This window comes from Alligator mississippiensis, chromosome 1, assembly GCF_030867095.1.
Source record: "Alligator mississippiensis isolate rAllMis1 chromosome 1, rAllMis1, whole genome shotgun sequence".
Lineage (NCBI taxonomy): Eukaryota > Metazoa > Chordata > Crocodylia > Alligatoridae > Alligator > Alligator mississippiensis.
Genome location: NC_081824.1, coordinates 418,612 through 430,861, shown reverse-complemented (window position 1 = coordinate 430,861; position 12,250 = coordinate 418,612). Strand labels below are relative to the sequence as shown.

Here is a 12,250-nt window from a genome sequence, read left to right as displayed (position 1 = left end):
TCCAGAAGCAGCAAAGATGGTCCCGGCCTGGCAGGCCAGTCCTGCGAGGAGTGGCTGGAGGAGCTGGGCAGTTCAGCTTGCAGAGAAAGCGCCTGAGAGGGGCCCCGACGGCAGCCTGCGAGTCCCCGAAGGGCTGCGGGAGCGGGGAGGAAACCCCCGTTCTCGCTGCAGCGGGCGCGGAGCAATGGCTGGAAGTTGACGACCTTAGAGAAGCAGGACGTTGGGGCTGCGGCCCGCTGCTTCCCCGGGCGCTAGGCCTGTGCTGTTTCAGGCTTGACAGTGGTCTTACGAAGAGCTTGGACACAGGGTTTGTCCGGGCTGGTTTGGACGGGGCTGATCCTGCCTCAGGCTGGGCTTGGACTAGATGTGACTGGAGCTCCCTGCCAGCCCCACGGCGCTGGGATCCTGCGATTCCCAAACGGATCGGCTGCCTGGGCACCGGCGAGAGCCCTGGGCAGGCCCGATCCTCACAAAGGGACGGCTCAAAGCATCCAGAGGTTTTATTTCCCCATTTACTTCTTGATTTCCAAGCAGGTCTTCTGGCACCGGGACAGCAAAGAGCGTGGCGGGCCGCCGGCTGCCTAGAGGAGTCCTGACATCTCGGTGGCTGGAGCCTTCCCGGGGGGCCGAGGAGCCGCCGTCCCACTGGGCTGGGCCAGGCGACCCCCGGCCCGGCCCACCCTGCACATCGCTGACCACGGGCCCGGGGCGCGCTCCCCAGACCCTGCTGCGGGGCAGGGGATGCGGTGACCTGGGGCAGGGGACGTGGGAAAGCCAGGCACGCTGCGTGGTACACAAGGCCACAGGGACGGCGGGTCCCCGTTGGGCCCCAGGCTGCTACGGGGGTGGACGGCCGAGGGGCTCACAGGGCAGCCCCCGCCCTGCCGCCCCCCCGCCCTGGCCGCCGGGGCCGCAATGGTGCCTCCTCCCCAGCCTGCGCAGCATGGACGCGGGCCAGGTCCTGCACGCAGCCCAGCTCCCGCCGCAGCCGCTGCGCCCGCTCCTCCAGCCGCCGCTTGTGCTCCCGCAGCGCCCGTGCCTGCTCCAGCAGCGCCGCCAGCTCCTGCCGCAGCGCCTGGTTCTCGGCCCGCGCCCGGGCACCCTCGGCCTGCATGCCCCGCTGCGCCAAGGCCTGCGCCTGCCCCGCTGCCTCGTCTCGCCGCCGCGCCGCCGCCTCCTGCAGCGCCGCATGGTCCCGCACAAAGTTGGCCCGAGCCTCCGCTGCCCGCCGGGCCTGCTGCGCCCCCGCTGCCGCCAGCTCCTGCTGCAGCTCCCGCACGCGGCCCTCCTGCTCCTGCCGCAGCTCCTGCACCGGCCGCAGCGCCTCGAGCTCCCGGCCCAGCCTCACCAGCTCGGCCTCGCGGCGCAGCAGCTGCTCCCGCAGCGCTGCCTCAGCCGCCTGGTACTGGGCCTGCAGCTCCTGCCGCTGGCGCCGCAGCTCGGCCAGGGCCTGGCGCCACTGGTCGTCGAGCGAGATGATGGCGCCGCCGCGGCGCTGGGCCCAGCGGCCCGCCCAGCCCACCAGCTCCCGGCCCTCGGCCCGCAGCTGCTCGGCCTCGCGCTGCAGGGCCTCGCCCTCGGCCCGCAGCCGCGCTCGCGCCGCCTCCGCGCCCTGCAGCTCCGCGCCCCGGCGGGCCAGCTCCTGCCGCAGCCGCTCCTCCTCCGCAGCCGCCGCCATCGCCGCTGCTGCCTGGCTCTGCTTCCGCGGCATCAGGCCTGGGGGCACGGAGGGGCCTGAGCGCCCACGGGGCTGGCACAGGGCATCGGCCAGTGCCCCAATCCCACCCGGTGACCCCCTGCCAGGATCAGCCCCCCTCCCCCCCGCTTAACTTGCCCCCCTGGAGAAACCCTGCCCACCCTCCCAGGCCTCCCCTCCACCATATCCTGCCTTCCCTCCCACCTCCCCGACCTGACCCCCCTGGAGGGAACCTGGCCCCCCAGCTTGACCCCCCCCCCAGTTTGGCTTACCCCCCCTGGCAGACCCTGCCACCCCCAGCTTGGCTTCCTTCAATTGGCCCAACTGCCCCCCTTCCCGGGTTCCCCCCCAACCTGAGCCCCCCCAGCTTGGGTTCCCCCCACTAACCAGACCCTGCCCCCTCCCGGCTTGGCTCCCCCCCGTCCCATCCCCCCCCTTACTCCTGCAGCGGGAGCAGGAGCTCTGCGTCCCACAACACCTCCAGTCGCCTGGAGACCGGGTCCCCCCCCCTGCCTGGGGAGGGGCTGCCCTTCGCCCCGCCCCTGTCATCAGTCCAGGAATATGCATGAGCTCCCGCCATACCGCTGCTGGGACCCTCCCCCCCAGGGTCCTGGTGGAGGGTCTGGCCCCCGCTGCACTGGGGCAGGAAGGGCTTTCCCCCCTGCTCAGACTGGTTTGCACCGCGGCGTTTCCTCTCCCTCTGCTGCTCTGCTATCTGCTCTCTGCCCCATGCTCCCTGCTTGATCGGTTTCTCCACTTTCTGCTCCGTCTGCTATATTTTCTGCTCCCTGCCCGATCTGCTGCTCTGCTTTCTGCTCCTGGATGGATCAGCTGCTCTGTCCTGTGCTCCTTGCCTGCTCTTTCTGCCCTGTTCTTCCCTGCTTGATCTGCTGCTCTGCTTTCTGTTCTCTGCTCTGGACTCCCCGCCTGCTCTGCCGCTCTGCTTTCTGCTCCCTGCCCCATCTGCCACTGTGCTGCCTGTCCCTCCCCACAGTTTGCCGTGCCACACGCAGAGGCTGCCCCAGGATGCTTTAGAGCATGGTTGCACGCTGCTCCCGGCCACAGGCCGTCCGGAGGAATCCCAGCCGTGGCCGGTCAGATCCCGCAGCGCGGAGTGGAGTGCGACCCGGGACGTCCTGGGCAGGCTTGAACCCAGGGCCGTGCAGCTCGGCCACACAACAGTTTTATTTAAAAAACCCCTAACCATCAGCTGTGACGAGGCCCCAGTCGGAGCGGGGTCAGGCAAGGCGGATCCTGCACAGGTTGGACTAGACGTGGCCTCAGCAGGCCCTGCCCGCCCCGCGGCTCTGGGATTCCTGTGACCACAGCTCAGGTCTGGCACCAGGTTTTAAGCGACCTTCACATCAAAGGCAGGACGGTGCGGTCCGTGAAGAGCAAATGTGGCGCCTGCCGCCACGGCGAGCGGAGCTGTCTGCGCCCCGAGGGACTTTGCTGCAACGCCGTCTCCTGCAGCCTGCTAGACCTGGTTTGAGGGGAAGAGCTCCTCTGAGAAGGGGAGGAGGAGATGCCAGCTCACACCAGCCCCGGAGGCCGGAAGGACCCGGGAGCGCAGGTGGCACAGCGAGGCAGGCACGAGCCGGGCCAGAGGAGCGCAGGGTCTCTGGGAGGACGTTTGCAGGGGTGCATGAGCACCGGCACCCGAGGCCCCAGCGAGTGCGTGCGTGCAGGGCTGTGCAGGGCGCTGGGCACGGGGAGATGCTGGGCCAGGCATGGAGAGGGCTGGCTCGGCTGCCAGGGGCAGGACTGGACGTATAGCATGGGGACGGACGTCCACACCGCTGGAGCAAGGGCACAGCTCTGGGTAGTGGGCAGGTCCCGGCCGTGAGCACACCTGGGCTGGACCAGTTCAGCAGGGAAGGGCAGGAACAGCAAAACCCTCTCTGTTTTGAAGAGGTATCTTCCCCCGTCTGCAAGTGCTTGTCTATGGCAAGGCCTGGCCATGACAGCCCTGGGTGCTGGGCGCTGCCCGGCTGGTGATGCCGCGATGCTCCAGCTCCAGCTCCCGTTGCGGCTCATGTCCGGGGTCAGTGCTCCCTGGGCTGGAAGACAGTGCGGCTGCCATGTCCCCAAGCACCGGGAGCAGGATGGAGCCAGCAGTGCCAGGCCCTTCCCGCACCGTCCTGCCGTGCCACTACATGCCTTGGCTGGCAGCATCCGCCTTGCCCATGCTCCGCTTGCACCCTGGGGCGGCCGGCTCAGCCTTGATGGCTGCGCTCACAGACAGGGCGGTTCTGCAGCAGGCACAGCGTGGCCGTGGGCATCACCTGGGGGGGGGGGGAAGGGGCATCAGAGCCGGCAGGACGCATCCCGCCTTGGCTCGCCGGGGGCCCCCCGGGACCATCCCACATCCACAACCCAAACCCAGTGCCCTGCCCCTGCCCAGCGCTGCAATGGCTGCTCCAGTGCCACAGGAGCCGTGCCACAAGGCAGGGACACAGGGGCAGCCTCACCTTGCTTTTCTCCATGGCTGCCGCGACTTGCCGGGAGATCTGTGCACCGCGGATGCCAGCTGGGAGCTCCTCAGCGTTGTGGATGACGTGCAGCAGGCGCTCCAGGCACCGCGCCTGAGAGCGCCTGTGAACCGCTGCAGGGACGGCGTGGCCCTCGGAGCCAGCCCGGAGCCCCGGGGCCGTTCCAGCGCAGCGCCACGGGCTCAGCACAGGGGCAGAGAGGCCTGTGGACCGTACTGGAGCCCAGCCTCCAGGTCCTGTGTGGTTCCCCATCACCGTGGCCTTGGCATCATCCAGCATCCCCCTCCCTGGGCTTGGGCTGGGCAGAGGAGGGGCCACGCCAAGGGTCTGGGCACCTTGGCCCCGGCCTTGCCACGTCCTTCCCCAGACTAGGAGCGCAGGAGGTTGCCTGCCCTGCCAGTAGGGGGTGCCGCGCTCCGTGGCACTGGTACGTGCAGGATGGCCATGGCCACCCAGAAGAGCTTGGTGTTGCTGACCCACAGCCCACGGCGCAATTGCGCAGGATCCCGCTGACCGTGCTGAGGAGCCACTTGGGGCTGAGCTCCCGCTGGAGCTTCTGCGGGGGGAGCAGTGGCCATGGTCCCACCATGAGGAGCCACGGGCCTGCAGCCCACCCCTGGGGCACCGCCAGCCCAGCCCCCGCTGGTCCGTGGTGCATTACCTGGCTGAAATTCCCCGCGTACCCTAGACGTGGCTCTGCCTGGGAAGAGGAGTCGGGGTTTGCTGCTGCAGCCGAGCCCTCAGCGTCTCTCTGGTCCCGTGGGGAGACTGCACAGAGCCCTGCACGGCCCTGGGTTGAAGCCCCTCGCCCTGCCCTGCATCCCCCCGCTGCGCTGCAGGAGCCCGGTCCTGCTCCTCGCCAGGAGGTGCTGGCCCGCCGTGGCATGCGACAGCGCCTGCACGTTGGACGTCTTCTCCTTCACCTGCGCCACCAGCTCCTCCACCTCGCCCAGGTCGTCTTGGAGCAAGAGGGTGGCGTCAGGGGCACTCGCGGGCTCTCCCGGGAGCTGCACAGGTGCAGAAGTGGGGAGGGACGCCAGCGCAAGCCTGCACCCCGCCGCCCCCACCCAGCCGCCAGCTCCAGCCCTGAGCAGCTCTCCGAGCATGCCCCAGCCCCAGCCCAGCCGCCCTAACCCAGCGCCCCCCATACTGTCCTGCATGAAGAGGAAGGAGGCAGCATCATCTTGGTAAACTCTTCCCGGCCCCGCCAGGCAGCACGTGGGGCCCTCTGGCTACCAATGCATGGGTACGGGTGGACGTGCCACTTCTGCCATCCGCTGTGGGCACCAACCCCCTGTCAGGGGTCAGACTCCACGGTGACGGGCTCGGTCCGTGGGCAAGGTGCCCAGGCCGGGGGCCAATGCTGGGGCCGCCCGCGCTGGAGCAAAGCGTGGCCCCGGGCCCCACGCTGACTCAGCGCCACAGGCTCATTAGCTAAGAGGGCCGCGCTGCCAGGCGTGGTGCAGTGCCTGCCGCGTGCCAGGAATTTAACGAGCTTGCACGGGCCAAGGGAGGCGTCTCCGGGCCTGACGCCTCCTCTCCAGGGCCCCGGGCTGGGCTGGGCTGAGCTGGGCTGGGCTGGGCTGAGCGGGGCTGGCAGGGCGGGAGGAAGCTGGAGCCAGGGGCTGGACCAGCACCAGGGGTGGACGAACACTGTGGACGGGCAGGGCAGGGGTCTCAGGCGCTCCCCCGGCCCATGCCTATGTCCTCCCCGTAGGAAGGTGAGCCGAGCAGCTCAGGGTCGGTCACTCTCGCTCCCTCAGTCTCCAGGCCGGCAGCAGGGACCCCGCGCCCAGCAGGCCAACGGCCCTCACCTCCCTCCGGCCAGCGGCGCACGGGGCTGCGGCGTTTCCCCTTGCCCGGGACGTGTCCCCATGGGCAGCGCGGAGGGACAGCGCGAAGCTCTGCGCATCTCGGGCCATCCCAACGCCCGGTGCTTCACCCCGCGCTGTCCTAGCACAGCCTGCGGTCCTGTCCCAGACTCAGACGCGGGGCTGAAGGGCGCTCTGGGGGCACATCCAGTCCCAGCCCTGCCTGGGGCCGGATCAGCCCCGTCCAAACCCACCTGCACAAACCCCGTGTGCGACCTTGGAGCCGCACGACACCGTCACCCTGACACAGCCCCCAGCATCGCCCCCGCCCCTGCCCCTGCCCCCGGGGTACAGGGAGGCCGTGGCCACCGACGTCCTGCTGCCGCCAGGGGTCGTGGGCGCTGCAGAGAGCCCAAGTCAGGCCGCGTTCCCGCTGCAGAGGAAGGCAAAACCCCCCAGTCCAGACCAGTCTGAGCAGGGGGGAAATCCCTTCCTGCCCCAGCGCAGCGCGGGGCAAGACCCTCCACCAGGACCCTGTGGGAGCAGGAGCGTTGGCCCGGCCCAGCCCCGTCCCCAGCACCCAGCGCCTCTGGGGGAGGCTTAAATCCCTCCTGCCGCAGCAGCAGAGCGGGGACGTGGGGAATTCCCTCCTGGCCCCACGAGCCCACCAGCAAGGCGCAGCGGCCTGGGAAACACGCCTAGTAAAACACCTCGTCCTACCCCGCTCTCCGGCCGTGCCCACCCCTGCCCCGTGGTGCTCGCGCCCAGCCGGGCAGGCCGGCTTTGGCATCGTCTGGCTGTGCCCAGGCCTCCGGCTGTCACACTTGCAGCCAGGCCACGTGGCGGGAGGGTGTCCCGGTGCAGGAAGCGCGCGCAGAGCCCAGCTCGGGGGCCTGGCCGCAGCACACGCAATAATCCACGATGTGAACAAGGGACGGGGCCGCAGGAACTGGTGGGCTCTGGACCCGGCCGCCCAGGGGGCTTGCAGAGGAGAACGCAGCCCGGGGTGGGGAGCAGGGGTCATGCACCGAGCCCCGGGGTAGGAGACCGACGTGGCGCAGGAAGGCAGGAGGGGACAGGGCCTGGCGCCCTGGACCTGGGAGGAGGCGGGGAGCGCGTGGGACCAGCTGAGAGAGTGAGCAGCAGGGCCGGGGTGTCCCGCCACGATGCCAGCCCCACGCCAGCCCTGGGAGCAGGCAGGCCTCTGCCCCCAAGGGCAGCACACTTGCTGGAGCCCCCCGGCTCTGCGGCATTAAGGCCCCAGCGGCTGAGCACGCAGCCCAGCCCCTTCCCCTTGCTGGGAGCTGGGGAGAGCGCAGCAGAGCCGCCAGCCACCTCCGCGCCCAGCGCCCCTCTGCCGCAGGCAGCTCCTGCCTGCCCCGGGCCAGCCCTGCTCCCCCAGAGCCCGGGGCGCTGTGCTCCCCCCGGGGCGGGTGGCACGGGCCCAGCCTTGGCTCCTGGCTCTGGGCGGATGGAGGCGAGCGCAGAGTCAGCACGAGGGACAGCCCGGGCGCGGGTCCAGGATCGATGGTGTAGCTGCAAACTGCTCTGGCAGGATTCGCGTCACGGGGCGAGCGCCAGGAAAGGCACCGCACCGCCTGCGCTGGAGCGGGCCGGGGGCACCGCAGACCCGCCGGTCTCCCCGGGAAAGGGGGGACGCAGCGCTCAGCACCCAGGGGACACACTGGAGCAGAGGCACAGCCCTGTGGGGTCGGAGCCTGGCCAGGGCAGAGGTCCTCCCCACTCTCTAATGGTGGCAGCCGCGGCGCTCAGCCAGGGGTGCAGCCCCGAGACCCTTGCCAAGTGCCACTGAGGTGTGCAAGCGCCTCCGCCGCCCCCAAGAGAAACGCGGAGATCTCCCAGGGACTCGCGGGGTCCAAGCCCTCCTGCCTGTTGGGGCCGGGCCAAGGACTTTGGCACAGAAGAATTGTGCTGGGATTTCTCTGTAGTCAAAAACCGAGTGGAAGTGAAGAGCTGGCATTTTTCAAGGGCCCCTGGAGCCCGGCAAGGTGGAAAAGCACTCGGTAAAGGGCGGTCTGGAGCCCAGACTCAGGAGGGTCGACTTCTGGCCAGCATTTGTGGTGTCGTTAACCGTTCTCCCGTGGACTGTTCCCACTCTCCACAGACGTGGGATCGTAGGAAAGCAGGGCTGGGACGGACCTCGCAAGGTCACATCTGGTCCAGCTCCTGCTCAAGGCAGGATCATCCTGGACTAAACCAGCCCAGCCACGGGTCTGTGCACCCCGCTCTTGACACTTTCCAGGGATGGAGATTGTGCAGCCTTTCCGTGCAGCCTGTTCCAACACCAGACCGCTCCCAGAGTCAGCCTCAGTTTCCCCTGCTGCAGCGTGATGCCGTTGCTCCCAGGCCTGCCCCTGCGGCCACAGAGAAAAGTCCAGCTCCATCCTCTCTGTCCCCTCGCTTCAGGGATCTGCAGACTGAGGCCACGTCCCCCTTGGGCTTCTCTTCTCCAGGATAAATAGAGCCAGACAAGGAGGGTGGAAGGGAGCTCAGGAGGCCACATCTGGTCCAACCCCTGCTCAGAGCAGGACCAGCCCCAACCACATCGTCCCAGCCAAGGCTTTATTGAGCCAAGCCTTAAAAACCTCCAATGATGGAGACAACACCACCTCTCTGGGAAGCTTATTCCAGCACTTCACCACCCTCCTCGTGAGAGAGCTTTTCCTAATATCCAACCTCAACTTTCCTTGCTGCAACTGGAGCCCATTGCTCCTTGTCCTGCCATCTGCCCCCACTGAGAACAGCCCAGCTCCATCCTCTACAACCCCCCTGCAGGGAGGTGAAGGCTGCTGTTCAATCCCCCTCGGTCTTCTCTTCTCCAGACTCAAACAGCCCAGTTCCCTCAGCCTCTCCTCACCAGTCGTGTCCCCCAGCTGCCCAGCCATCTTCATTGCCCTCCACTGGACTCTCTCCAATGTGTCCACATCTTTCCTGCAATGGGGGCCCACAACTGGACACAGGACTCCAGATGTGGCCTCCCCAGTGCTGAACAGAGGGGAAGAATCACATCCGTTGATCTGCTGGCAGCGCTCCTCCCAATGCACCCAGGATGCCGGTCGCCTTCTTGGCACCACGGACACACTGCTGGCTCCTGTTCAGCGTCTTGTCCCCCGTCCCCCAGGTCCTTTCTGCAGAGCTGCTGCCCAGCCCGTCGCCCCAGCCTGCCCCGGTGCAGGGGATTGCTCCCTCCTCAGCGCAGGACTTTGCACTTGTCCTTGTTGAACCTTATAGGATTTCCTTTGGTCCAGTCCTCCAATTTGTCAAGGTCACTGTGAACCCTAGCATTAGCCTCCAGCATATCTACTACTCCCCGTAGCTTGGTGTCATCTGCAAACTTGCCGAGGGTGCGCTCTGTGCCGTCATCCAGGTAGCTAATGAAGATAGTGAATAAAACCAAACCAAGAGCCAAGCCCTGGGGCACTCCACTTGATCCTGGAGGCACTTTTAGCCTGTCTTCCTAGAGGCTATGAGTCCTCATTATAGGCCTCATATGTCTTGCTTCAGGCCTAAAATCAGGTGTCTCGCACGTCCAAGCAATGTCCTTGTGAATCCTGCTGGGCTCGTGGTCCCTGCAGCCCCAGGGCAGGCAGCTCCACAGGCTGATGACCTGTTGTCATAAGAAGATTTTACTCTGTTCCAATTTTGCTTCTGACTGAGGTCTCGGAGGGAGCAAGGACTCCAGACCCACTTTTCTGAATGTCTCAACACCATGGGCCACCCCGCAGGGAGCATCTCACAATCTGCAAAGCTCAGCCCGGACACAGCCCCAAGCATGGGAACCTGCCTCCTCTCCCCATCCTGTGGGATGTTTTATAGTAGTCTGAGGGGCCTGGTTTGCAAGCTGACCCTGTAACACTGTCCGTAGGCAGGGAGGAGAGCAGGTCTGCCTCCATCTCCAGGAACTGAGACATGGGTGTTGGCACATGGGCACATCCAGGGTGGTCTGACAGGGCCCCCAAGGCCCGTCCACATGCGTATGGGGTGGGATCCAGGGTTTTGGCAAGGGGGGGTACAGGTGGGGTGGCAACACAGCACACCATCACATGAAACACAACACACCTTTCTCTCCAGTTAAAGAGAAACTAGAAGCCTTATAATATGCCGGGGCCCCAGAGCTATATTATGAAGTTGAAGATGAAAGCAAAGCTCAGTATAAGTATTGAAACGTGCGCTTGTTGGCTAGATCGTGTATCGAGTTTTCAAAACCACAAGAAGCTTGGCAAGGAATAGTCTGTCCTTAGTGCTGCGGTCACCACAGTTTGATGTACATCTCGGTCAGATTCATAAACAATGTCTAGCCTTCCTGAGCACCTCCAACACAGCCCACGCTAACATGCCTGGGCTGCCTCTGCTTCTGCTTCTGCTCCAGGAGGCATTGCGAGCCGGTGCTGCCGAGCCTGGTCCTAGCCCAGCCCTTGCCCGGCTCCCAGGGCCCAGCTGCGCGGGTCTGGCCAGCAGCTGAGCCGCAGGCTGCATGCAGGTGCAGATCTGGGGGCTGCATCGGTGCAGCTGCAGCCCCCTTGATCCCTGCTCCGCCCAAGTTTAACACCACTGGCCTGGCAGACCGCCTACGCCCCGGTCCCTTACACCCAGGCCCGGCACCATCCATTAGCCAAGGAAGGATGTGGCAGGGGCTTGGGGAGCGCGTGCTGGGTCAGAGCTGACCTGCCCACGAGACAACGGCCTCCTTGGTGTGTTCATGGGCACCTGCGGGTTTAAACCCCGTGTTTGAGTCCCGCCGTTCCACATCCGGGCCAGCAGCACAGCAGGGCAGCAAGCATGGGGCAGGGGAGGCATGGCCATACGTGTCTTGGCCAAGGCATCTCCTTTGCCTTTTATTTACATAAATGACTGATCCGTGGTGTGGCCCGGAGGACGGTTGGGGTCGCCCCAGGGATGGGCCCAGCGTTGGACTTCCCTAGAGATTTCAGGGGAAGGACAGGAGCAGCCGCCAGCTGCACTCGGTGAGTTCCTCACCAGGGAAGTGCGTACGAATTAGGAACATCAGAGCTGCCATGGGCTGAGACAGCCTCGGGCCATCACGCCCAGTCTCCGATGCCACGTGGCGGCAGAAAACTGAGGCCAGAAGGGAGAGTGACGGGGTCTGAGCAGGGTTTCCCCCTGCTCCTCTCTCCCTTGCAGCCTCCAGCATTGAAGTGCAGGGGGGTCGGGTGCTCCAGGAGCTGCAGAAGCAATTGCTGGCCCAGTTGCGCCCTCACCCCGCTCTCACAGCTGTCGCCAGGAGCTGTCTCGTCCTCCTTCCCCGAGACGGGGGATCAGGGACACATCCTGTGCAGACTGAACCTGCCTGGGCATGGCTACCCCAGGGCACTAGGTCCCCAAGGTGAGAGGTCCCTGGGGGAGGCCTGTTGCCAGCAGTGCCAATAGTGGCACGGCGCAGTGGGTCCCGCCAGCCCCACGACGCTGCAGGGCAGGTGCCGCTAAGGGTCAGGCACCATGTACCCGTTTGCTGAGGGGCTGCTGGAGATCACGGCACTGCAGCTCACTCATTGCACTTGCTCCTCGGCCACGCTGCGGCCCTCCTTGGCCATTGTCCCCACCCAGGCGCATGCGGCCTTTCTGCACCGCTCGGCCCCTGGGTGCTCCTCCCTGAGAGGAGAACAGAGACCTTCCCAGCCTGGGGCTCTTGCGAGATGCCCAGCAGTGCTGACGGCCCTGCTCTGCACCGCAGACAGCTTGGGCCCTCACTGCTCTCGGCTGCGACCCCTCGGGGAGCGCTGGGTCTGGGGTCTGCAGGTGCCCTCAGCTCCGATGCAGCAGCCGGCAGGGTGAGGAGAGCAGCAGGGACCCAGACGCAGGCTCCATCCCTTCCCTGTGGATGGTCCCCTGATGCCTTCCCATAGCCCCCGCAAACGGCAAGCACGGTCTCCCTGCACCGAGACAGCTTGGCAGGACCCTGAGAGCATCTCAGCTTGAGGTTTTAATAGCTTTTTTTTACTTCAGCCTTCATAAATAAAGTCAGCAACCAGATGATGAATACAGTTGTCACCAATGATAAGGAAGGTGGCAAACAGCCTCCAGTCCCCTTCCCCCTCTGGGGTTTGGGTAGGGGTTTGTTCATGTAGCCTGTTATCTCCCTCCAGCCCCTTCCCCACCTGGGAACCAGCAGCTAATTGCTCAATTGAGATGTGATTAAGCCACACATTGCTTTCCTCTTTAACCTCTCCCTCTCTCTTTCTCCACTGCCCAGTAACAGGGGCAGGGGTTCA

General features: G+C 66.0%; 1 protein-coding gene across 1 annotated transcript; it reads right to left on the bottom strand.

The window, feature by feature from the left end:
* Positions 1-862: 862 nt before the first annotated feature.
* On the bottom strand, positions 863-1,678 carry CCDC121 (coiled-coil domain containing 121). The gene has a single exon (XM_059727151.1). It carries the CDS (start codon positions 1,676-1,678, stop codon positions 863-865), a length of 816 nt encoding a protein of 271 aa, XP_059583134.1.
* Between the last annotated feature and the right edge of the window lie 10,572 nt (positions 1,679-12,250).

Coding starts and splice junctions, on each gene's coding strand:
- CCDC121 (XM_059727151.1), bottom strand. CDS start 1,678: ATGGCGGCGGCTGCGGAGGAGGAGCGGCTGCGGCAGGAGCTGGCCCGC.